Source organism: Lissotriton helveticus, chromosome 1_1, assembly GCF_964261635.1.
Source record: "Lissotriton helveticus chromosome 1_1, aLisHel1.1, whole genome shotgun sequence".
Classification (NCBI taxonomy): Eukaryota; Metazoa; Chordata; class Amphibia; order Caudata; family Salamandridae; genus Lissotriton; species Lissotriton helveticus.
Genome location: NC_136057.1, coordinates 1,317,179,887 through 1,317,204,799, shown reverse-complemented (window position 1 = coordinate 1,317,204,799; position 24,913 = coordinate 1,317,179,887). Strand labels below are relative to the sequence as shown.

Below are 24,913 nucleotides of genomic sequence, written 5' to 3'. Positions count from 1 at the left end.
GATGTATGTTGTGGTGTGTGTGTCTGTGCTGCTGATGGAGTTTGCATTGTTTGTGGGCTGTATGGTGGTGGAGTTGTTAGTAATGCTTCTATTACAGGATCTTCGGTATCTTCCTGTTCTAAGGGAGCATTAGGTAGAGTTGGGTAAATATCTGGTATTGGCTCGTGAACTGTGAAGCATTTGTCTACTTCCATTTCCTTTTCCCTACAATTACTTACATGTCTTTCTTCCCATTTCTGCCTATCATGTACCATTGCTTTTCCTTTCATACTTTTAGGTTCGCATGAGAATCTTGAAGCTACATATGACCTCCATGCATGGAAAGCATCCCACTGCAACAAACGTACCTTCTTCCCTTTCTTTTCACGTTCTCTTAAACAATCTTCTAAATAAAGCATTTTAGCTTTATCAAACGTGCCATATTCTGGCCATTGCAATTCAGTATTTTTCCTGGTGTAATGAGTCCATTGATCCAAATGGACAATTGCAGAGTATCCCTTTTTCCTTGACACGTACCATGCTGGGGTACCGCGAGGTGCTGTCGGCTGAGTGACATCTAATGCTGCCCTGCGGCCTTTAGCTGTGCTCAGAAATAATTTACTAAGCATTTTTTAGTTATGTATGTATGTATTTATCAATTTATTTTCTAGATATACACTGTTCTACACTTTATTTAAACACTGTTGTACAACCTATTTCAGCAATATGCATATTTTTCTAGACGTCTTTCAGAAGCATGCTCTGTCTAAAGGCGACCACCCACGGTCCCTCCTCCTGTCCTTGAGATCCTCAAGATCTTTCACAGGTTGGACAGTCTTCCTCAGGTATCTTACTTAAAGGCACCCTCAGACCTCCTCTAGAGACCCCTAATGAATCTCAGTATATACCTTCTAATGTAGGTTTTTAGAAAAATACTATTCATTTAATACAGTTGAGTTCAGTGCAATTAAGCACTGCCTACCTGATCATCAGACCAGTCAGTATGATGCCGTTGTATGCGTCCTTCTTTGTTGTGGCAGCAAAAACCTGATGGCCCAAAGGAAGCTGGTGGTGTCTTTTGTCAAAGGATGATCAGCGGGAGCCTTGCCTTCTGGGCGTGTCAGGAAACAAGTCCTCTCATCAGTAGCTGCGCAGATTACACCGAGACTGAAAGGCCCCTGAAGATTCCAAAGACAGCAGTTCTTTATCCCCTGCAGAGACCATCAGTTCCTGTAGGGTCACGGCACCATTCTGTCAAAGCAAACAAATTCATTAATAGGGACAAGAAGAAGGGCACATACAAGGTTTCAAAGAAAGTGGCTTTATTGCCAATAAAAGCTGCAGCTTGAGATAATTTGCAGGAGTGCAAAGTGATCTGGTTTTTCAGTAAGCAAGCCAGTTCTTATATACAGTTTTCAGAACCTGCATACATTAATTATTAACAATGACATCATGGTGTGACCATGCTAGAATTAGGTCCACGTGTACATTACAGTATCAAGGTGCATTTCAAAAATATGTCTACGTTCACAGTTTACATTAGTTGCAATACATCTGACCATGCAGCTATAGGTTAATCTTTAAACTACCGCCGCCTCCTGACTTTCAACCTTGCCTTGACCGGTTATCTGGAAATGTCAATGTGCAATGTTGATCTGATGTCAGCAGAGGCCCGTGTTTTCTGCTTTTCCATACAGATGACGCACTTGCTATCTATGTTATCTATGCTGAGCAAACACTGCCCTTTCACTTAACCGGGCGAGGGGCAGAACAAACTTGGCACGTCCTAGGTCAGCGAGCGATTCTTAGAAAGGTCTCGCTGAACTGACTCTGTACATGGGTGAAAGCTAGTAATACATTAAACAAGTAGGAGCTACAGTAGAATGAGCACGCACACGTTCACCATCTATCCTTTTCTGGTTTTAGCTGAATTTCAGACAACTTAATTTAACTCTCTGTGTACCAGCTGTGCATCATGGAGCAGCATTTCATTATGACTAGTGGGCTTATTTTATTAGCAAGCAGGTTAAAGACAGAAATTAATATAAACTACGGTTCAATTTAATATTTTCATTCAACAAAGGGCCAACTTATTTTTCATCTTTTACACTATGCCCCGTTCGAACAATAACTAAGGCTCAGGTCGAGGGATCGCCACATGGCCTTACCCAAGATCATGCACCTAGATCCACGGTCTCGCCTCCGGGCCCGGCTACGGACACTTCTACGGAGCCGCCATTAGGGGGAGAGGGGTTGGCCTAACGGCTAAGGCGCTCGACCTGGGGATCTGGGTTCGAGTCTCGGTAACGACGCCAAAAACCTCCTGTGATTCTGGGCAAATCACTTAATCTCCCCGTGCCTAAAAATGAAAGTGTGTCCTCATGTAACGTAACTGATGCTATGTAAAGCGCTCTGATACCTGATTCGGTTCGGGTCTAGTTCGCGCTATATAAAACTCTACAAAAAAAAAAAAACGAAAGAGAAAGCTTCGGTCTCGACAGACACTTCTACGGAGCCGCCATTGGTCAAATTGAAACAAAGTGAAAGCTTCGGTCTCGACAAAACCGAAAGTGATAGAGGCGCCGTCGACACAGAAAGCGCCTGTCGCCTTGGTCGGCTCCACGTATTCGGACCTGTCGGTGCAGACGAAGCCAAAGAAAGTTGTCGACTCGGTGAAGTCGCTCAAGGGCGTCGAGCCGAAGACTGGGGCACCGAAAGCGCTTGCCAAGGCCGCCGACCCGAAGCCGTTGGCGCCAAAGGCCGTCGACACAGTCAAAGGACTCGGAGCTCCAAAGGCTGTCGATCCTGCACGTCGGCCCGACAAGGCCAAAAGTACTGCTTCCCTCGACTCCACACATGGTAGTGGCTCGAGAGCACCTGTTGAGTCGACGAAACCGTCCGCATCCTTCACGAAGCAAGTGTCGGACTCGTTGCAGCGCATTAAGGACAAGGGGTTCCGCGGTCGATCCGAAGGATGCTTCCACCCCGAAGCCAGCCGCCAAACCGCAAAAGTCGACGGCGCCTATTCAATTCACGCTGCCGCCGAAAGTGGCGCCCAAGGACTTCGCGCCCAAGAAGGTCGTCGAGGCGTCCATGCCGGTGTCCACTGGGCCGAAGCCTACCCCTGCAGTTGTAGGCACAAAGCATCGACAACCCCTACTCGAGGAGCAGTCAGAACATTTTATCGACGCCAAGACCGGGAAACTTTCCATTTACAAGCGAAAGATCACACCAGCACAGCCTATGGAGTCCTATACAATTCCTTTGAAGAAGAAAAAGGATTCCACAGATTCCCCAGTTCTTGTTGAACTGATTAATCCACGTGCTCAGGACACTGCTCCAATCTCGCCCACTTACTCGGATGTGGAGGCTGGGGAAGGTGACTATGAGGAATACAACTACCCTGCCGACACTGATCCTGAAGATCAGCATGACACATGGGCAGATGCTGCAGACCCAGGGGATCCACAAACTAACCCAGACACTCAAGTGTATGCTGTCAAAACCTCCCCTACTGAGGATTCTGCGGCATTTAATGCGCTTATTGAGAGGGCAGCCAAGAATCATGACGTCCAGCTCCATGCTGACCCTATTGAAGTGGACTTTCTGTTTGACACCTTTTCCACCTCTGAAAAAACCATAAAAACTCTGACTATGTTGAAGGGTGTCTTAAAACATGCTGCAGACATTTTTAAAGAACCCACACGTGCCAGGGTTATAAACCCCAGAATTGAAAAAAAGTACAAGCCGGCGCCTGGCGACCCTACCTACATCAAGGGCCAGTTGCCGTTGGACTCTCTGGTTGTTTCTAATGCCCGGAAGAGGGCAAATTCATAGACTACTGGTGATGCTCCTCCCCCTGACAAGGAATCTAAGGTGCTAGAAGCATCAGGCAAGAGGGTGGCGGCCCAAGCGGCCAATATCTGGCGCATTTCTAACACGCAGGCACTCTGGGCTAGATATGACAGGGCACATTATGGTACACTTGAAACCCTGTCACAACACTTGCCAGATGAATATAAGGAGGCAGCGGAGATGCTCGTTCAAGAAGGGAAACTCATCTCAAATGCTTCTATTAAATGTGCACTAGACGCAGCAGACACCACGGCCAAGGCCATTAACACAAGTGTGATGTTGCGGCGTCAAGCCTGGCTCAGAATCTCCGGGTTCAAGCCGGAGATACAAACCACCATCCTAAATCAGCCAGTAAACCCTGATCACTTATTTGGACCAGAGGTGGACACCACTCTGTAAAAGATCAAAAAAGACACAGAGACTGCAAAGTCTATGGGGGCTCTCCAGTCCCAGCAGTTCAGGGGTAGTACTTTTCGTCGCTCAAGCAATAGAGGTGTTTCCAGAGGCCAGATGTCCTTGCAAACGCAGTACACAAAAAGTGGTGCACAAACCTCATACAACAAACAAAGTAGAGGTGGCTATCGCGGAAACAGCGCAAAGGGCAGAGGTCGTGAAAACAACAACTCCCGATCCGCAGCCAACAAACAGTGACGCCTTGTCACTGCCCCCCCGACCATACAACACCGGTCGGGGGGAGACTCCAACAGTTCCTGCAAGTCTGGAAATCCAACACCACGGACAGGTGGGTCAGAAAGCTTATCCAGTACGGTTATTGTCTGGAGTTAACATCCACTCCACCCAACATACCCCCAAAACACCGTCCTATGTCCACAGAGCATTTGCACTTATTGCAGCAAGAGGTACTCGTCATGCTGCAAAAAGGGGCAATCGAGCTCGTACCAGTGGAACAAAGAGGCACGGGAGTGTACTCCCTGTACTTCTTAATCCCGAAAAAAGACGGGTCCCTCCGACCCATACTGGACCTCAGGCCCCTAAACCAATACATTCTCTCGGAACACTTTCATATGCTCACGCTGCAGCAGGTTCTTCCGTTGCTCAATCAAGGGGACTTCCTCGCAACATTGGATCTAAAAGATGCATATTTTCACATTCCACTACATCCGTCACACAGAAAATACCTCAGATTCACCATTCAGAATCAGCATTACCAATTCAAAGTCCTCCCTTTCGGAGTGACCACAGCGCCCAGGGTGTTCACGAAGTGCCTGGCAACAGTGGCTGCGCACCTCAGGAGACAAAACGTTCACGTCTACCCTTACCTGGACGACTGGCTTGTCCAAGCAAAGTAGGCCCAGCAGTGCGCTGCCAACATGTCCCACACCATTCACCTTCTTCACGATCTGGGATTCTCACTAAATTATCCAAAGTCACACCTTCAGCCACCCCATGTGCGGCAGTATCTGGGCGCAACCATAGATACTCTGGCGGCCACAGAGCAGCCAAATTCTGTGAGGATCAACAGCATTCAATTGCTAATCCAGAAATTCAGACCGCAACACTCGCTTCCGGCACAAGTGTTCATGCAGTTGATAGGCATGATGGCCTCCTGCATCTTCATAGTCCCGCACGCGAGACTACATATGCGTCCGCTCCAAGAGTGCAGTGGAATCAGGCTCACGGACAGTTAAAAGACCTAGTGCTGGTGACCGGTCAAGCATACAACTCTCTGCATTGGTGGAATCCACACAACCTTTGCAAGGGCCGACCGTTCCAGGAGCCTGTCCCACAAATCACAAATTCACAATTTATCCTCGTAGGAATCGTTTCAATCTTATTCATTAAATTAATTATTGGTCACAGCAGTGAACCACTATTCAATAAATGCAAGGGTACAGTATTTTCTTGTTATTTATTCTTTGAGGACGAGTTTCAGTATCAAAACATAAAAAGGCAACAGCAATACTACCCTCTATACTATTGTCATTTGTGGTAGTATAAAACACCTTATGTATTTGTCACATGGATAAACAAAATACCATGTAAGGAGGAATTTTAGTCTCAATACATTTCATACATTGAAAACTGCACAAATTAATGATACAAATAACAATTGTGCGGTGTTGAGCGTCGACGTTTCGGTCCCACGTCGGTTTAACAAATCCACAGGACCATCATCAGGACTTGTTGCTCAAATCTATATACAAATAAATACATACACAATTCAGTCACATGCACCTTGCATCATGGGTATCGTCTATTCACCCCAAGGGAAAATAAAACCCTGTGTCTAAAGAAATCAAAAGTACCAACACCATTATAAAGCCACCAGTGTACTGTGAAGTTTAAATCTCCGTCATGCTTTTCAAATTTAAATCTTACCGAAGACCTCCAGCCGGAGGTTCTAAACCCTATTGGGACAAATATTGTCCAGAAATCTACAAATGGAAAAAAGGAAGAAATTCCACCTCAGATTTATCGTTCTCAGCAAATCAAAAACATCTCTGATTAATTGTAAACACCTCGACCGAATACTCACAACACAAACGCTGTAATCAATCAGGGAAGGTTCTATTTGTTTAGCCCTGTATTGATATAAAAATATAACCATAATCAGTCGACCTGTTATATTTAAATAGCCTTGACCGAGACAAACACCAAAATACCCAACACCATAAAGGCAAGAGTACTCACAGCCAGAATAAATATGGGGCATCTAATACCTGCAATTAGAAACAACTAATTAATGTTTTAACCTCCAACAAGGTTCCACATCAAGAGCTCTGTTCCCTGGCATCTATATTCAACCAAAACGCGCAGCGGAGCTCCCACTTACCAAATATGAGAAACCACGTCGTTCGGTATCCTCTCGCCTCGTTAATCAGGGAATGCAGCCTACAACGAACTCTTTGCTTAACCTTTAACCTTACGCGCGTCATGATGTCACACGTGCAGATCGCGCTATTCAAAGAAAAGTCTTAGATTCAAGTATCATCCTCCAATTTGCCATATAACCTCAAGCGTCCTCCATATAATTCCCTCTTGTAGTCAGATGAATCATTAGCGCTGTAACATAAAAGCGCTAAATCTACAGCCTTATGGGACTCACTGGAAATATCATTGTGGCGGCCATCTTGGAAAGGAGTATTTTCATATCCATACCCAGAGTATAAGGTGGATATTATACTCTAACTGCATTCAAAATGGATATTAGATGGATCCAACAACAAAGTTTATACAATTAAGGTCTTCTTAAAGTACAGCCACCGTATGCCATTCAATTAGGGAGTTTAACCCATTGTCCACAGTATCATATATCCAAATACATTTATTCTCCCTTAGGGTAAGGAGCCGATCCACATTGTGATGTCGCTTAGTGCATTTAACAACATCAATGACAAACCATAACATTTCATTAGGCAGATGTGACATTTGATGGTAGTGTTCAACTAGTGGTGCAGTAATCACATTACACCTTATACGCGACTGATGTTGAAGTACACGTTTCTTAACCTGTTGTGTGGTCTTTCCTATATATGTCTAGGGGCACGGACACTGTATACAGTAAATGACATTTCTTGTGTTACAATTTGAATGGTGAAACATTTTCACTTCCTTACCATTCAGTTGACAACTCTTCATCACCTTTGTAGTTTCACATGCAATACAATTGCCACAAGGGTAATGTCCGGTAATAGGGGTTAAGCCCCATTGTGACTGCAATGTTATTGATGGTGGTTCTTTGTATGCCCTTACAAGATAGTCTCTTAAATTTCTGCCTCTCTTGAATGCAAAACGAGGCTGTGCCAAGTGAGGTTCCACCTTTTTGATCAAGTGCCAATTATTTTTAATGATCGATCTAATTTTATTGGATTCTGATCCAAAAGTCATGACACATGTCAGAACTCCATCATTAGCATCAGAGTCAGATGACAACTTTTTAGTAAGTAGTGCATCGCGATCATAGTACCATGCAAATCATCCTGACAACGGACGCTTCTCTCCAGGGTTGGGGAGCTCATGTGCTCCACTACACAGTGCAGGGGCTATGGACAACGCAGCAAAGAAAGATGCACATCAACCACCTAGAGCTGATGGCAATCTTCATGGCAATGAAGGCTTTCAAAGTACATCTGTGCAAGAAAGTCGTGTTGATTTGGACGGACAACATGACAGCCATGTACTACATTCAGAAGCAAGGAGGTACACACACTCCACAGTTGTCTCATCTAGCTCAGAGCATGTGGAAGTGGGCCATTCAGAGGAACATCTTCCTCATGGCGGAACACCTCCCAGGCAAAGACGATCAGATGGCGGATCTGCTCAGCAGGTACAGCCACCAAATGCACGAGTGGGAGATACATCCATCAGTACTACACCCGTACTTCCAGCAGTGGGGTCATCCAGAGATAGACCTGTTCACCACAAGGGAAAACGCCAAATGCCAAAGCTTTGCCGCCAGGTTCCCGCACCCACAGTCGCAGGGCAATGCGATATGGATGAACTGGTCAGGCAAATTTGCGTACGCTTTTCCCCCAGCACCTCTAATACCGCTGGTGGCACGAAAGCTAAAGCAACACTCGATGACGCTTATCCTGGTTGCTCCAACGTGGGCCCGCCAACCATGGTACACCACGTTTCTAGACCTTTCCGTGGTACCACATCAAAGGCTGCACCTCACACCCAGACTTTTGACGCAGAGCCATGGCGATATTCAGCACCCAGATCCGCAACAGCTCAACCTGGCGATCTGGCTCCTGAAGTCTTAGAGTTTGGCTACCTCAACTTGCCTCCTGACTGCATGGATATCATCCGGGAAGCAAGAAAGCCCACCACCAGAGCATGCTACGCAGCAAAATGGAAGCGGTTTGTCATTTATTGCGTAGACCACAACATTGACCCGCTTGACGCGTCCACGCACAACATCATTTGTTATCTCTTACATCTTTACAAATGCAATCTAGCCTATGCTTCCATTCGAATACATTTATCCGCCATAGCGGCTTATCTCCCAAACAGGCAGCATCTCTCCCTTTTCAGAGTGCCTGCCATTAAAGCTTTTCTTGAGGGGCTCAAACGAGTCATTCCTCCCAGGACACCACCTGCTCCTAAATGGAATCTTAATGTGGTCCTCACCCGACTGATGGGTCCACCTTTTGAGCCTCTGCATTCTTGCGAAATTCAGTTCTTAACATGGAAAGTGGCTTTCCTGATAGCCATTATGTCACTGCGACGTGTTAGTGAGCTCCAGGCGCTCACTGTACAGGAGCCATTCATACAAATTCACTCCAACCGGGTGGTGCTGCGCACTAACCCTAAATTTCTTCCAAAGGTGGTTTCACAGTTCCATGTCAATCAAACTATTGAACTGCCTGTGTTCTTCCAAAATCCTGAGACAGTGGCAGAAAGAATGCTCCACACTCTTGACATCAAAAGGGCTTTGATGTACTACATTGATAGGACCAAAGATTTTAGGAAGACAAAACAACTCTTTGTTGCCTTTTCCGCACAACACAGGGGCAACCCCATTTCCAAGGCAGGTATAGCCAGGTGGATCGTTAAGTGTATTCAAATTTGCTATCAAAAGGCTAAGCACACTTTAACGATCCCCCCAAGAGCCCACTCCACCCTCAAGTTGGGGGCCTCCATGGCTTTCCTTGGAAATATCCCTTTAGAAGACATTTGTAGAGCAGCCACATGGTCTACCCCACACACATTTACCAAACACTACTGTGTAGATGTGCACTCCAAGCAGCTGTAGGGCAGGCTGTTCTAAAAACACTTTTTCAAACGTCTGCAGCTGGCACAGGCGGCCGCCGCTAATGGAGGGACTGCTATATATTCTATGCTATAGATATGAATTCAGCAGCCCACATGCCTCGAACTGAATATGCTACTTACCAGTATGCATCTGTTCTTGGCATGTAGGGCTGCTGACATTCATATCGCCGGCGCCTGTAGCGGCTGCAGATTTTACACTTACTCTTAGCATGGACATCGCTCACACTGTTACACTCCATCTTCGCTACAATGGCTAAAAACAATCTGGGGATGGAGTCGATGCCCATGCGCACTGTAGTCCAGGGGAGGAGCCACCTATCTCGTGATACTTCGAAGACTCTTCCAGGACAACAATGTGCAATCATCCGGACCCAACACTAGGCGGCGATCTATGCTATAGATATGAATGTCAGCAGCCCTACATGCCAAGAACAGATGCATACTGGTAAGTAGCATATTCATTTTTTCTCCGTTTTAATTTGTTAGCAGCTGCACGGCAGGTCTTCTTGTTTCTTTTTCTTTCTTGTTGCGAAATCTGGATATGTGGAAGAAGGTTCAGGGTGCCCCTAAATACAAACTGTTGGGGCGTTACAGGTAGGGCAAGGGCAGGGACCAATGGGCCCCTGTCCTGGGGTGGGTACACCCCTTAGCTTGTTCCTCTCTTGTAGGAGGGGGCAGGAGCCTAGCTGTGATTAGGCAGGGCTTCCCATCTTCAAGATGGCCGGAGCCCGGTGTCGTGCATCACCTTGCCTCTCCCACCTGAGGGGTGGATTTGGCACAGGCTGGCACACACCCCTTTCTGATGTAGGGTTTCCCTCCAATCTTCCCGCCAGAGTGGGGGTCAGAACTGGTGGGGGCCAGTTGCTGAGTACAGCAAGTGGTCTGGAGAAGCTCACAAAGGCGTAATGCCTTTGAAGCTTCCCCTGCCCATCCTGGGGGAGGAGGCTTGGCACCTCGTCCCAGGATGTGCATTGTTGCAGGCCCAGGAGAGCGGTAGCTCTCCACCCAGGGGTCCAGCAACATGTCTGCTGTGTGGCAGCCTAGGCAGCCTCTCAGACAAGACGGGGATTGTAGGTTAGGTTGCAGGCGGCATCTCTAAAATGCCCTCTGTAGTGCATTTTACATTAAATCTCACACTGGCATCAGTGTAGGTTTAATGTGCTGAGAAGTTTGATATCAAACTTGTCAGCCTTCAGTGTCGCCATTATGGTGCTGTGTAGTTCGTAATGACAACCTCCCAGCACCATATACTCCTAATGGCATCACTGCACTTACAGTGCCCAGGAATGGCCCTGGGTACTGTAGGGGCACATGGCTCTTGCATCTGTGCCCACACCACTGGCATAGGGCACCCAGCTAGAGGGTATGCCAGGGTAGTGGGTTTGTGGGCTATGTCGACTCTTTGTTTAGTTCTGCACCAGGACAATCAGCCTCCAAAGGCAGTGTGTGTCAGGCTGCAGGGCCCGTAAGGGTGGCACAATAAGTGCTGCAGCTCTTAGGGGTCTTCTCTGGTCACAATGCCCTGGGTACCATTTACTAGGTGCTGACATGTGGCCAGAGATGCCAATTGGGTTTAGGCTTTGTACAGTTTTTAGGGAAGGGACACAGGCCCTGGGTGCCTGTTTGGCAGGGACCCAGGGCACACCAAGGAAAAGTGCATCAGGTATTAGGCAAAAAGTGGGGGGGTAACTGCAACAGAAACTCACTTTGTCACAGTGGCACAATAAGCGCTGCAGCCCTTAGGGAGTCTTCTCTGGTCACGATGCCATGGGCACCTAGGGTACCATTTACTAGGGGCTGGCAGGTGGCCAGAGATGCCAATTGGGTTTTAGTTTCAACACAGTTTTAGGAAGGAACACGGGCCCTGGGCACCTGGTTGGCAGGAGCCCAGGGCACACTCAGTCAAAGTACATCAGCAATTCTGCAAAAAGTGGGGGCATACCCATGCAAGAAAGATGGCACTTTCTCACAATGTGTATCTGCCGCGAACACATGCTACAAATGGAGTATGTTACTTACCTTGTAAGCATCTATTTGTAGCATGTAGTGCTGCAGATTCACATGCACCCTCCCGTCTCCCTGGCAGGCATTCCCTGGTGTCAGATTTTTTGCATTATATGTTGTATATACAAGCATGTACATATACTTTAGTCTTGTACATATAATGCTTGTTTTTTTCAATATGTACGCTAGCACCATCCTCACTTGCCATTATGGTGGTGGGAAATGAAAAATCTTACCATGGAGTTGTTGTACATTTGCATTCCCGAAGAGGAGCAGCCTCAAATTCACGTCTTCTTTGAGAGAAACAAGTTGTAGAGTCCAATCCCCGCACTAAATGTCAGGAGAGTGCATAGCTTGTTAATCTGCAGTACTACACACTACAAATAGATGCTTAAAAGGTAAGTACCATACTCCATTCAGTGTTTTTTTCCCACCATTGTGTTCTGTTGTGAGTAGTATCTGAAAAGAATCAGAAAATGGGAAGAGAAAAACATTGGACCGGATATCTTTTGTAAAGCAACATCAGTAGGCTGTATGAAGGTGCATAGCAACATACACTAGTCTAGGTTTCAGTGAAGTTACAGTGATGAGGACTTCTAGAAAGATAGCTTGCATCATCACCATCCTGTTCCCTTGAAATGCTCAGCATATATATTTTTTTCTATCTGGGAGAGGGGGTACCACAAAGCCTCATGCAATTCTGTAATATTTCAGAACAAAACATGGAGAATGAGCAAATGGAGGTGCTGTGCACTCTCATCAATCTGGTCATCCATTGTCAAAACCTCATGGGAGGTCCAACAATCTGGAGAGATTATGTGATGACAAGGAAAGGTTGTGGTAGTTGAAAACGTAAACTTGTAGTCATTTAAGACCATGACATTCAAAAAGCTGCATTGCAACTAGTGATGCCCAAAGCAATAAGGGAAGTACCTTGACTGAAAGTTGAGATTCTAGAAGATGAAACTTGAAAAAACACCTCACTGTTTTCTGTCATCTTATCACAGATGACGAGGAAAATTGTCCTCAAAGGACATTGACCAGCAGAAATGGCCAAAAATAACTGTCAGTTGTTTAAGGCAAAATGAAGGACTGTGGAATCCATATTCCCCTTTTACAACAATTGACAGTAATTGGGTACTTTCAGCCTCCGGAACTTGTAGCCAAGTTCTTGTCACAGGGATCATCCTTAGCAAACCTCATTTGTTTTCTGCTTTGATCAAATGCCGTTGTTTTTTATTTTTATATGATTTATAATCCTTTCCTTGCCGATGCCATCAGATGGCAAAAGCAAAGGACCAATATTATTGTAGGCAATTTAAACAGATGCAGCAGTGATTATGCTAGTCACTGGAAGCCCTTAAAATCTTCCTACAGCATCATGAAATGCAGCGGGATCTTGCAGTATCAATTATATTCTCTTAAATAATAAAACGCAAACGAAAAGCGCAAATCTCATGATCCTGACAAAAAGTATTCTTTCTCGCGTCCCAAAAGATAGATAATAATCATGTGCATTACAAAATTTAAATCGGAATATAAATGCACGCTATTATTCCATTACGCAGTAAATTCTTTTCCATTATTGCGTGCTGAACATTTTGGACTGTAACTTCTACAGTACACGTATATTTATTTAGGGAGAGGAGGTGTGCACCATACAAAGCTGTCATGAAATTATGCAGTATCAATCTTATCTCGGTTGCTACCAAAACCTGTTTTTATAACTGACGTGTTCTAAATATGTTTTAGAGTTATGTTGAGAAGTGGAAGTTTGATATAAAGTATGAAATAAGACAGTTTAACTGAGAAGTAGTCCTACTGAGAATCTCTCCTAAACATTTGGAGCTGCTTAGTGTCATATTTTGTAACACTGTGATTCATAATGCAGTATACATGAAAAATGCCACGACTCTTATTAAGATCAATGTAATTTGTTTATTAAATTTCATTCATAAGATGCATACATTGAGCAGTGTGTCAAGTTAGTAAATGTAAGGTATAAATAATACTCTTATAACATCAGTAGTTTAAAAGTATGTATAATTCTTTAGACGCAATTTTTCCAAATATTTGTTTTCATCCTCTAAGACACTCTTTTCTCTCTGTAGGACTTTAAAATAAAAAACATGGGCTCCTGGGCAAGCCTAGTTCAGAAACACCCAGCTGCTCCTTCCTCCACCATGAAATCTTCCAGTGACAGCTTTGAGCAGTTCCGTAAGGCCGCTCGAGAGAAGGAGGAGCGGGAGAAAGCCATGAAGGCCCAGGTGGAGCAGGCTGAGCGAGAGCGGCTCAGAAAGGAACAGGAGCGAATGAGGTGCGAATTTCAGCAGCTGCATCCCACAGAGTGACTGTTTAGCAGCATGTGCCAACTATTTGTATTGTCCTCCGCTGAAAGGAAGATTGAGGCAAGATTAGTCTAAAAATCTGACAAGATGTCATTTGTGCCTTTCTTTGGGTGGAAAGGGGCAGGGTTTTGCAGGTAAGAGGGTAGTGATTGGGACAGTGCACTCTAAATGTTTTTGGCACTACTTTGAGTCATCTGTGAAAAGCATTTACACAGAAGTCTGGAGTTTCAGATGATAGTGAGAAGTAGGAACTATTGTGCAGCAGTGTGCTGAACATCATAAGAGCATGTTAATGCCAGTAGTACGAGTAGGGAGATTGGGCTGTGGCATATACATCTGCAGTGTCTTGCCAGATTTTAAGATTCTAGTTGCCTAAAAGTTTGAGCTATGGTTCAGCAGGTCCATACTATAACGTTTTGCATAGTCTCAGTTGTTCAAGGATATGACTTTACTGTCAGATCTGTGTTTTTAAGTGTAAATAGTGGTGTGAAGTCTCTTTTAAAAAGCGTTTGAGGATTAACCCTCATGGCAGTCATAGAATTCCTGCATCTTTTATATGCAACTGTTGTGGTTTGGGGAAAGAAAGTGTGACTGCTAGTCAGAATTGTGGAGCCCCATCATAACTTTGTTGATAAATTCAATTTAAAAGGTTACAGAGTAGTAGGTTTGTAGCATGTGTGACTATGGATCCATATAAACTCCATACTCTTGTCCTCTAGTTTTAGGCTCGGATTGTTGAGATTTGCTGTTCTTCGAATATGTCTTTTGAGTCACAAAGTTTTGGTGACTCCTTTTGTAGTGAACGTGCATGAGCACTGACTCCATTGGTAAATAGTGATCGAGGCATAAGAGCTGCAGAATTCATACTTTTGCACCTTGTTGTTGTCTTGAAAGAAGTCTTTGTAGTCACGAGATAGGTGACTCCTCCCTTGGACGATAGTACGCATGGGCATCGACTCCATCCTTAGATAGATTTTTTCCGCCATCCGGTTCGGATGTAACTTCAGCACTAATCGACAGTATTGTTTTGTTTGCGTGCTTCGACGTGCTAGCTCAAAAATCTCCCGGTTCTGGTCGTCGATGCGGGCCGCAGGGCCTATTTACGCCATTCGGGCCTATGGCTAATGGAAGGACGCCATTTAAAAAATGCCCCCAGTGTGGAGCTAAATTTCCACACAGCGACCATCACAAGGTCTGCAACCTTTGTCTCTCGCCAGAACACGAAGAAAAACATGGCCAGGCCTGCGCCTCCTTTCGATCCAAGAAAACTATCCTTGATCGCCGAGCTTGACGACTCGTCATGGCGCAACGATTCGCACCGGTGCCAGAATATATCTTCAATGAAGGCCCGACGTTCCAGAGGCGTCAGAGCAGCTCCACATCGTATCCGAGGCCGAAGACGACTCCAATGGCCACTGAAGGCCTTAGTCGAGACCGAAAGAACAATTCAGAAGCCCCCCCTTCAGGCCCAGCTCCAAAAACAAAGGAAAAGCCTTCCAGCGGCTCGGGCCCGAGCAAGCCGGACATCAGTGCCCCAAAAGCACCGTCAGCACCGAAAGCAGGAACATATCTCGCTGTCTCTAAAAAGGCCTCAGCGCCAAGTACTTCGGCACCAAAAGGCCTCAGACCCGAAGACACCTCAAAAACCTTCGGATCCGAAAAAGATTTCGGACTTGACAACGAAAACTAAGGACCTAAAAACCCCTTCAAAGGCTCCAGAGCACAAATCTAAACGTTAAGAACCGAAAAAATCAGCACGAATCACACAATGAGGAGGAACTGTTTATACCAGATACCATCGATCCGAAACAGAAAACACTGCAGGTGGACCCTAAAACAGGCCATATTATCAGTATCCCCACGAACAAGAGAAAATTAGACACCCCACACATTCCTGAGGTGCCTGTGAAGAAAAAGGACTGTGCAACTTCACCATTAGACCCTCTTCTTCCTACTGAGCCTTTCTCTCCTCTGAAGTCTCCTACACTTCCTCCATACTCACCACCACCACAGGATGATGATGACCTAGGAGGTGGGGGTTGAAATAATGACCCCTTTAAGGATCCTGATAATGACACCAACATACCACAGGACACATGGGATGACTACAATCACCCTGAAGATCCTCCAGACCTTACTGATCCAGAGGCATACCCAACCAGGCCATCTCCCCTAGATCCATTACAAACAGGAGCTAAGAGGGAAAAGACGCAGGTTGCCCTCCACTCACAATTATTCATAACAAAAAACCTGCTCTATATCTGATGGGTAGAATATCCTGAACATCACTTGCCTCCCTTACTAGTGAGGATACTTATAGTACAAGCGACACTTCTGCTGTACTTACTGGGTGTTCCTATCCCCTTCCTATAAAAAGACTCTTGTCTGTGTCTATGACTCCACCACCAGTTCCTAACACCCAGTCAACATGAAAAGTGTGAGGAAAGTGGGAAGGTACCTCATGGAAACAACCGCCAAGGAACTACTGATAGGTACTCTTCAGTGTGTTCCACTTATCATCGGTAACCTTTCCACTGGGAAATAAATGTGCAGATAATGTGTCAAACTCAATTGGTGAAAAATCTGAAAAACCTGACCCCTGAGTTAGAACTCCCTACTTCAATTGTATGGTGTTAACCCACTACAAACGAGCTAGACAACTCCTAGCATTATAACCAATTTTATTCGCTGCTGGGTGTCTGCTCACATTAAAAACAAAGGCCTACTGTCGTACTTCGTTTTAACATAAATGAAGCCAACATGTTTCATTGCCTAACAATACTTATCGGCCACTTCTTCAGGGCTAGGGTCAGGCCACGCCACACTGTGACTTCACAGCTTAATACCTTTGGAACACAGACACAGACAAAATAAACACAAACAAACACAATAGAAACACCCATTGGTACTTTCTCTGTGAACCGCAGTTCACTCCTTCTGTAATTGCTCATTGGACATTTTAATTACCTGGTGGTTGCCAACTTCTGGCATACCTACAGCCACCAGTTCAGGAAACGTGTGCACATCCACGTCTCCCAATATTTAGGTATCAGTTGCGCAGTGGCAACCTCAAAGCAAACTGCACCTTTATACACCCCTTAAAAACAAGTCTTATCACTCTCGTGATTAATAATACGAGCACCTGCCACATCGAATGTATGCACACTTCACTGCACTCGTGTCACTCTCCTAATTAAAAATACGAGCACCCGCCACATTAAATGTATGTAAAGTTCACTGAACCTGATTCGGTCCATTACTTCCCTCTGCTTAAGGGATTTTGCCCAACTGTCACACACGCCGATCTTAATTCAGATGACGCTCGCTCAATTGCAGCACAGGGGGAGTAAGAGATTACCTCCTGCTGGCATAACCCCCGTGTGCACCCAGCCGGTCAGTCAAGCACTCTCCCGCTTACCGGACCTCTCAATTAGCGTTCGGTGTACTCGCTCCCCGCTAACTCACCGTCTCCTCCGCGGCGTTTTGAAACTCTGCCACGAGCCTGCTGGGAACGCCCCTCCAGTACGCGGATCCTCCGATCACGAGGTCCGCCATTGTGGTAGCCATCTTAAAGTGGTCTAGTGTATCTAACTCCACTCATTCCGAAATACTGGCCCCACCAACTTTTGTCCATGCCTAATAGTGTTTCAATGCTCAGAAACACCACTCTGTTAAATTGAGGGCGATATAAATATGGGGGCAAGAATTCTAAACCAAGATAAAATGTAATTTCAAATTTAAAACATTTTATTTTGAATTCGTGAAGGGCAGTTCTTTAAAACTCGATACCAGTCCCCTTCTTAATACTAATTTTGTACTGCGGGGACGAATCGGTTAAGCCCAAGGGATCAGTCATTTCTTAACATTGGTTTAATACATTCATGACCACACAAGCTCAGTTGCCCCTATGTAATTATGTCATCTCCCCCTCCATGCTTAAAGGTGGTAAATAATTACTGCTACCCCCACATCCACAATGTGGGTTTTAGTTACATAATAGATTGACACCACCAGACTAAGGGCACCACGAACATGCTCATCTCAAATGGCAGTTCTTATGACTACGTGCGGGCAACTACCTCGTGCCACTCAATAACGTCATTCAAACCCTGGCGGTCCGCCCTTTCCTGATAAATTCAGCAGGCCTCCTTAGTGATCAGTCTGTTTTCAATGCTTAAAGCATCCCCCCACACTTTCTCCAGAACAACCCATTTGATGTTTCTATGATGGTGTTTCTGTTCTCGATAATGCACCACCAAACAGGTGGTCAATTTACTGGCTTTAATAGTACTGAGATGTTCCTGGATACAGATTTTGATCTTCCGGGTTGTCAGACCAATATAGTGAAGCTCACACGGGCATGTCAACCGGTATATAACGTTGGTGGTGTTAGTTATTAAATTTCTTCATGTACCACGTTTTCCCATCTACCAGTTGCACATTGCTCACATTCTCTGTCAAATCACAAACCGAGCAACCACCACACGGGTGGTGCCCTGTTGGGAGTCCCATGGTTCTCACCTCTTGCCACGGGCGAGTGTGTACCAGTTGGTCCTGCAAGTTTTTAGACCTTCTAAAGGCAAATCTGGGAGACGGCATAGTAAAACAATTTGTGCTCAACCGGTGCCAATGTTTCCTGATGATTTGGCGTATCCCTGTAGAGTGGATCAAACGTAGTAACCCACGGGAGGCACTCCCCTTTCTCTTTGACGTTCCTCTCCAGCAAGGCTGCTCTTGGTGTGTTTAATGCTCTTTTTCGAGCCCTGTTTACAATTTTCCTGGGGTATGCACGGTTCTCATGCTTATCTGTCAATTCTGCAGCTTGCTCCACAAACTTCTCTGTGGTGCTACAATTCCTCCGGGACCGGAGAAATTGACCCACCGGCTGATTGTCCCGTAGGGCCCGGGGATGGAAAGACCTATAATGGAGTAGAGAGTTCTTATCAGTCAGTTTTTGATGTACATTAGTACACAACCGATTCTCCACTGCATAAATGTCCTAAAACAGGCCATATTATCAGTATCCCCACGAACAAGAGAAATTTGCCACCCCACACATTCCTGAGGTGCCTGTGAAGAAAAATGACTGTGCAACTTCACCATTAGACCCTCTTCTTCCTACTGAGCCTTTCTCTCCTCCAAAGTTTCCTACATTTCCTCCATAGTCGCCACCACAACAGGATGATGATGACCTAGGAGGTGGGGGTGGAAATAATGATCCCTTCAATGATCCTGATAATGACACCGCCATACCACAGGACACATGGGATGACTAAAATCACCCTGAAGATCCTCCAGAGCTTCCTGATCTAGAGGCATACCCAACCAGGCCATCTCCCCCAGATGACAACATTGGCTTTAGTTAGCTCATTGATAGGGCTGCCCAATATCATGGTGTGCAAATGCATTCAGATCCCACAGAGGAGGACTTCCTGGTAGACACTTTTGCACAAAGGACAGTACAAATATTACCCATTGTGGTATATAAATAAATAATACCGGATCTATTTTTGGATGAATGAATGAATAACAGATAGCTCAATAAAATAAGAGTCAAGATTCGAGGTAGTAGGAGTTTCTGCAGGTTTATTACAGCATAAGGACAGGATCAGGACAACCTGCATAGGAACAGAGGTGACAGGGCCCAGCAGGACAACTGGGGCCCAGCAGGGGAAAAGAGGCCCAGCAGCTGCTGGGGCTAGGTCTGGGATGAGCGCGCTAACTTTTAATAACAATACATTGACTTATATACATAGCGCAAACACATAGCATTACATTGCAGTAGGCGTAGCAGTGGGTGGAGCAGAAGGCATGACGCGTAGCAGTCGCGAAAGATAACAGTAAAAAGAGGTGTAACTGGGAGTATACATAGACATGTGATGCAAACGTAACAGAATATGTCATGAATGGGCGGAAACATTGGAGGGGGCTACCTACTCTGTGCTAGGAGCAGAGACTAAAGTCTGGAGGGTCGGAGCGACATGTACCTAAACCCTATCTGGTATCTGATGTTTAGGGAACATGTTGATATAAACTAGAAGTCATGAGGGGAAAAGCTAACTTGATTCTAAGACTGGACCATGCATTATTCTACATGTAGTGCGTGATGAAGAATATTAAATGACCATTAATACAGTATTTCTCTAACGTGGAGCCGAGAAGGCTAGACAATGACGGAAACTATTGATGCAGTTCAGTAGCTTAGGAATGCAGAAGAGGAGGACTGAACTGATAACTGGAACTATAACATACTCTTGGCAGACTCAGAGGCAGAGCCAAGCTGCACCGGGCACTGCGAAGCAGGAAGTAAGTGAAGGGTCGAGGATACAGGTGGGGGCTGTATCGCTCCTCAGCGAGGCTTTCAGGAGACAGGAGCTGAATCTGTGGTCCGGGCCCTGTTGAGGCCTAGAAACGGGGACTTTATAATGAAATAACGTGCACACTGAGAAACGTGGCAACATTACTTTACATAGGCCTGATATTCGTAGTATTCACGAGGACTGGAAAATGACATACCAGAGGTGGACACAACTGTAATTGCGTCATTAATCAGACATGGGGAATAACATATGCATATTGGTCATGCACACATAACATATGATGGATGAGGCGTAGGGACACAGAACATGGCAAAATTTACTTTTCCACATTCCCTCCTTGTCACTACGTTTCCATCAGGAAACATCAATTTTCATGATACCATCTATCATTTCATACAGTACCATTTGCTCGTCTCGAATTGTCTTGGAACGGGATTTAGAACGGGGCTTGGGACTAGGAATACAAGAGGTAGCACACATGCTGCAAATCGCAGGGCCACATTGTATACAGAGGCAGCAGCTAAATATGATCGCTACTGCAATACCTAGAAAGGACAGGACTTTCCATCCCCATGCGGAAATTATATTCCAGAACCAACCGGACCATGTCCAGGTGCCTGGATCTTGGTGTAACAGATGGGCAATTTTATGGAGTCTGGTTATAGCTGAATAAACAGACGGCGCGTTATTTGGAATGAAAATGCAGCAACTAGATCCGATGACTCTACAGGCCCCGCCCCTATCGGCCAGTATGACGTCAAGGACGAGACGATTTTGCAAAACGACAAATCTCATAGCAGATTGTTCTTCGGTTAGGTTACCTAGAGCAGAGGCAGTCTCATTTACTACAGCTTCAAGGGTTCTTGTTAACCTACGGATCAGTTTACTATTCTGGACAGGTCCTACAAAGAAGAAGAAACCTTTATTGAAATCTGTATACTGTTCTAGAGTAGTTTCAGTATAATCGACAATTGGGGACTCCCTTCTATGTCTAATGTGTACTAGATGTGTGTTTCTGTGATAATCAGGTGGGGCTAGGAAAACAGGTGGCAGTAGGAAAGCAATGTAACAGGTTCCCTCCCAATCGAGGGGCAGACGGACATATGCGGTTTGACCACAAATAAAATAAGAATGACGTGAAGCTTTGAAAATAGATTTCCCACTGTCACTATACTTGATAACAGTAGTACATTCACTATGACCTACATGTATGGAACCATAATTACGGACACATAATTCGCCTTTGACAGGTAATACTGAAATAGCAGGTAAGTCTGGAGTAGTATCAGACTGAACATTCAGGACCATGAAATTCGACGAATAATTACCTAAATTATAAACTTCATTTTCTAGATCTAAACCTGTTCTGTGGGGGAGACCTTGCTTGTCTGAAAAACATGTACTGTTAAGAAAAGACATATCTGTTGAGGATGACGTTAACGTGGACCATGCTCCACACGAACCATTGTGTGAGAATGGATAAGGAAAGAGTGGCAGAACTCCCTTCGAGGTCTGGAAAGGGGGGAGTCGACCACACACCCAACAATTAGTGGCATTGCTGGTCTGGTGTGAGTAATGTAACATACGGATAAATGTGTTGTTGCGCATAGCAAGGCGGTAAGAATATTCGTGAGGAGGCAGATCACTAAACGTGTGCTCTACTGTAGTATTAGCAGACATATTTACATGAGGAACTGGAAAATACAGATAGAACGCATAGCTGGTGCAGGAAATCAAAATGCTGATGAATAATACGAAACTTAGAAAAACGATACATTGAATTGAGTTATTACTGACTCTCTCTCACTATGGGGGTCTATTTTATTCATGTCAGAAACAGTCTAACCGTTTCACCTAGGGGAGGACTTATACAATCAATCAAACTGACTGACTTATTTTACTAGACCTGAGCTTTAACTTATACTCCTGTTGCGGAGTTTTCTCTAACAAGGGAGGGGTTGTAATAATGTCTTGTGCGGGACAGTCCTTAAGAGCAATATTCTGGCAGTCCTTCAAATCCTGGGAAATGTTTTTAGAAACCGGTTTCAATCCTTTAAAAAGTTTAATATGAGAAAGGTGGATCCATCCTTTTCTGCCTTCCAACTTGACGGCAGTACGGGTGGTCAAGAGGACCTGACGTGGCTCCTTCCAACGTGGTTCCAGCGGACTTGATCTGTCAAAATTTCTGATCATCACCAAGGAGCCTGGAACGATCTCGTGCGGTGCCACCTCGGTATTGTCTGGAAATGCGGCAGCAACCTGTGAACGACATGAGTTGAGGGCAGACATCAAGGAAGCTAGGTAATCTGTCAGCATATTACATGAAACATCGGTAATACTTCGGGGTCTAGGAGTACCCCACATGTTAGGGGGGCGGCCGAATACGACCTCATACGGGGACAGACCTGATCTGGAATGTGCGACCATGCGCATATAAAACAAAGCGACTGGCAGAGCTACTAGCCAGTCCACACCTTTTTCTTTACAAACTTTGGCAATACGGATTTTCAGAGTCTGATTATGTCTCTCAACCAGACCGGCTGCTTCAGGATGGCGTACACAGTGGAACTTCCACTGGTACCCTAACAAAAGGGAAACATGCTTCATTAACTCTGAGGAGAATGGCTGACCGTTATCAGAATATACGACTCTAGGGAGTCCATACCTAGGGAAAAACTCACGAACCAACTGTTTGGCAGTGGTCGCGGCTGTGTAATCTGGGACTGGATATGCTTCTGTCCACCTGGACAAAGCGCATACAACTACAAGGACATACTTGAAACCTCGACATCGCTCCATCTGAATATAATCCATCTGGAGGACCTCAAAAGGGTGGTCAGGGGGCTGGAAACCACCTTGTTCCACCGGGACACTTTTACCTGGGTTAAACTGACAACATATCATACAGGTACGGACTTTCTGCTTGGCTGCAGCTCGTAAATGCTTGTTGAACCAAATGTTCTGGATACTGTCTAACATAGCTTTTTCTCCTAAATGTGCTGGACTATGTGCGGTATTGATAATGACTTGAACCATAGAGTCGGGGAGAAACCATGTGGCTCTACCCTTCGTTAACCATCCTTGATCTGTCTGGACCCCTCCTTGTTCAGACCATTTCATGATTTCTTCAGGAGTAGCATGTAACTGGATATCTATGACGTCTTGAGTAGGGTCCTTAACTGTCATGCATGTAGTCGGATCTGGAGTATGTGTCTGATTAACTGGAATGTCTGGAGTCTGTGCTGTAAGCTTGGCTGTGCGGTCTGCTAGATCATTACCTTGGGAAATAATGTCAGTAACTTTCGTATGTGCTTTGCATTTCATGATGGCAATAGATGTCGGTAAATGTATGGCATCTAACAGGGCTTGAATAAGGAGACCATGCTGAATCTTGGTTCCATGAGAAGTCATGAAACCTCTCTCCTGCCAGAGCACTCCGAAGTCGTGTACAACTCCGAATGCGTAACGTGAATCTGTGTAAACATTAACTTTCAGGTTCTTGGCGTGTATACAGGCTTGTGTCAGAGCGACTAGCTCTGCTGCTTGAGCGGACAGGGTATCAATACGGTGTGTTTCAATAACTTCGGTGTCAGTAGTCACTGCATACGCGGCGACTAGTTCTCCTGTACTAGTTCTCATACATGAACCATCCACATAAAGTGTCAGGTCGGGATCTGGTAACGGAATATCTGTCAGGTCTTGTCTTGGCTTTGTCGTAATATTAACTACTTCCACACAGTCATGTGGGTCAGGATTTAAACTAACTGATGGTAACAGTGTAGCAGGATTCAGGACGTTGCAGCGTCTGATTTCTATGTGTGGCTGGAACAGTGTCAATTCATAACCTGTTAAACGTGCAATTGTCAAGTGCTGAGTTTGTGTTCGGTTTAAAAGAACTTCCACGGAATGTGGGACTTGTAATGGTGGAGAAGTGTGGCTCAATGGTTAGAGCGGCAGACTCTGATGCAGAGGTCTGGCCCGGGACCAGGGTTCGATTCCCGCCTCGGTGGGTCTTGGGCTCAATTTCCCCGGACCTGATAATTCTCGCCTCGGTGCCTAGTCTAATCATGGGTCCCACTCTGTGACTCTGGGCAATAGCTTGCTTAATCTCCACAACGGCCCCAGCAGCGCTGTGGATGCCTGGCTTCACCTTGGGGGTGCCCAGGAGTGGACATTTCACAGGAAAGCCAGGATGGGTTCCGCAGCGGTATGAATACAGCGCTACGAGGCCTCCGGGTAGAAGTGCGCTATATAAAATACAAACATTTACATTTACATTTACTGTCAGGGAGTGTCCTAAAACTATGGAATCACTTTGTCTGATAGCTAGTGCTGTGGCTGCAACTGACTTGAGGCACGCAGGCAACGCCTGGGCGACTGGATCTAATGTGCTCGAAAAATAAGCACAGGGCTTGTATTGTCCTGCTTGATCTTGGGTGAGAACAGATAATGCTGTACCTTCGCGTTCAGTAACGAAAAGTGTAAAAGGCTTACTGTAGTTCGGTGTAGCTAGAACTGGAGCTTGACATAGGGCTTTCTTTAACTCGTTGAAACTAAGTGTATGGTCAGATGTCCAAGGGAGGACAGTCGATACGGCTGCCTCCTGTGTCGTTAACTGTATCAGTGGCTTGGCTAGAAATGCATACTGGGGAATCCATTGTCTACAAT

At 45.5% G+C, this 24,913-nt stretch overlaps 1 protein-coding gene across 7 annotated transcripts in view; it reads left to right on the top strand.

The window, feature by feature from the left end:
- The window catches only part of BRD4 (bromodomain containing 4), a 1,377,132-nt gene that overhangs the window by 1,214,620 nt on the left and 137,599 nt on the right, over nucleotides 1-24,913 (top strand). For all 7 annotated transcript variants that reach the window (XM_078681876.1, XM_078681852.1, XM_078681859.1 and 4 more), the window contains one exon: nucleotides 13,689-13,894. In XM_078681876.1, coding sequence (XP_078538002.1) covers nucleotides 13,689-13,894 — 206 coding nt within the window. The remainder of the gene's footprint in view (nucleotides 1-13,688; nucleotides 13,895-24,913) is intronic.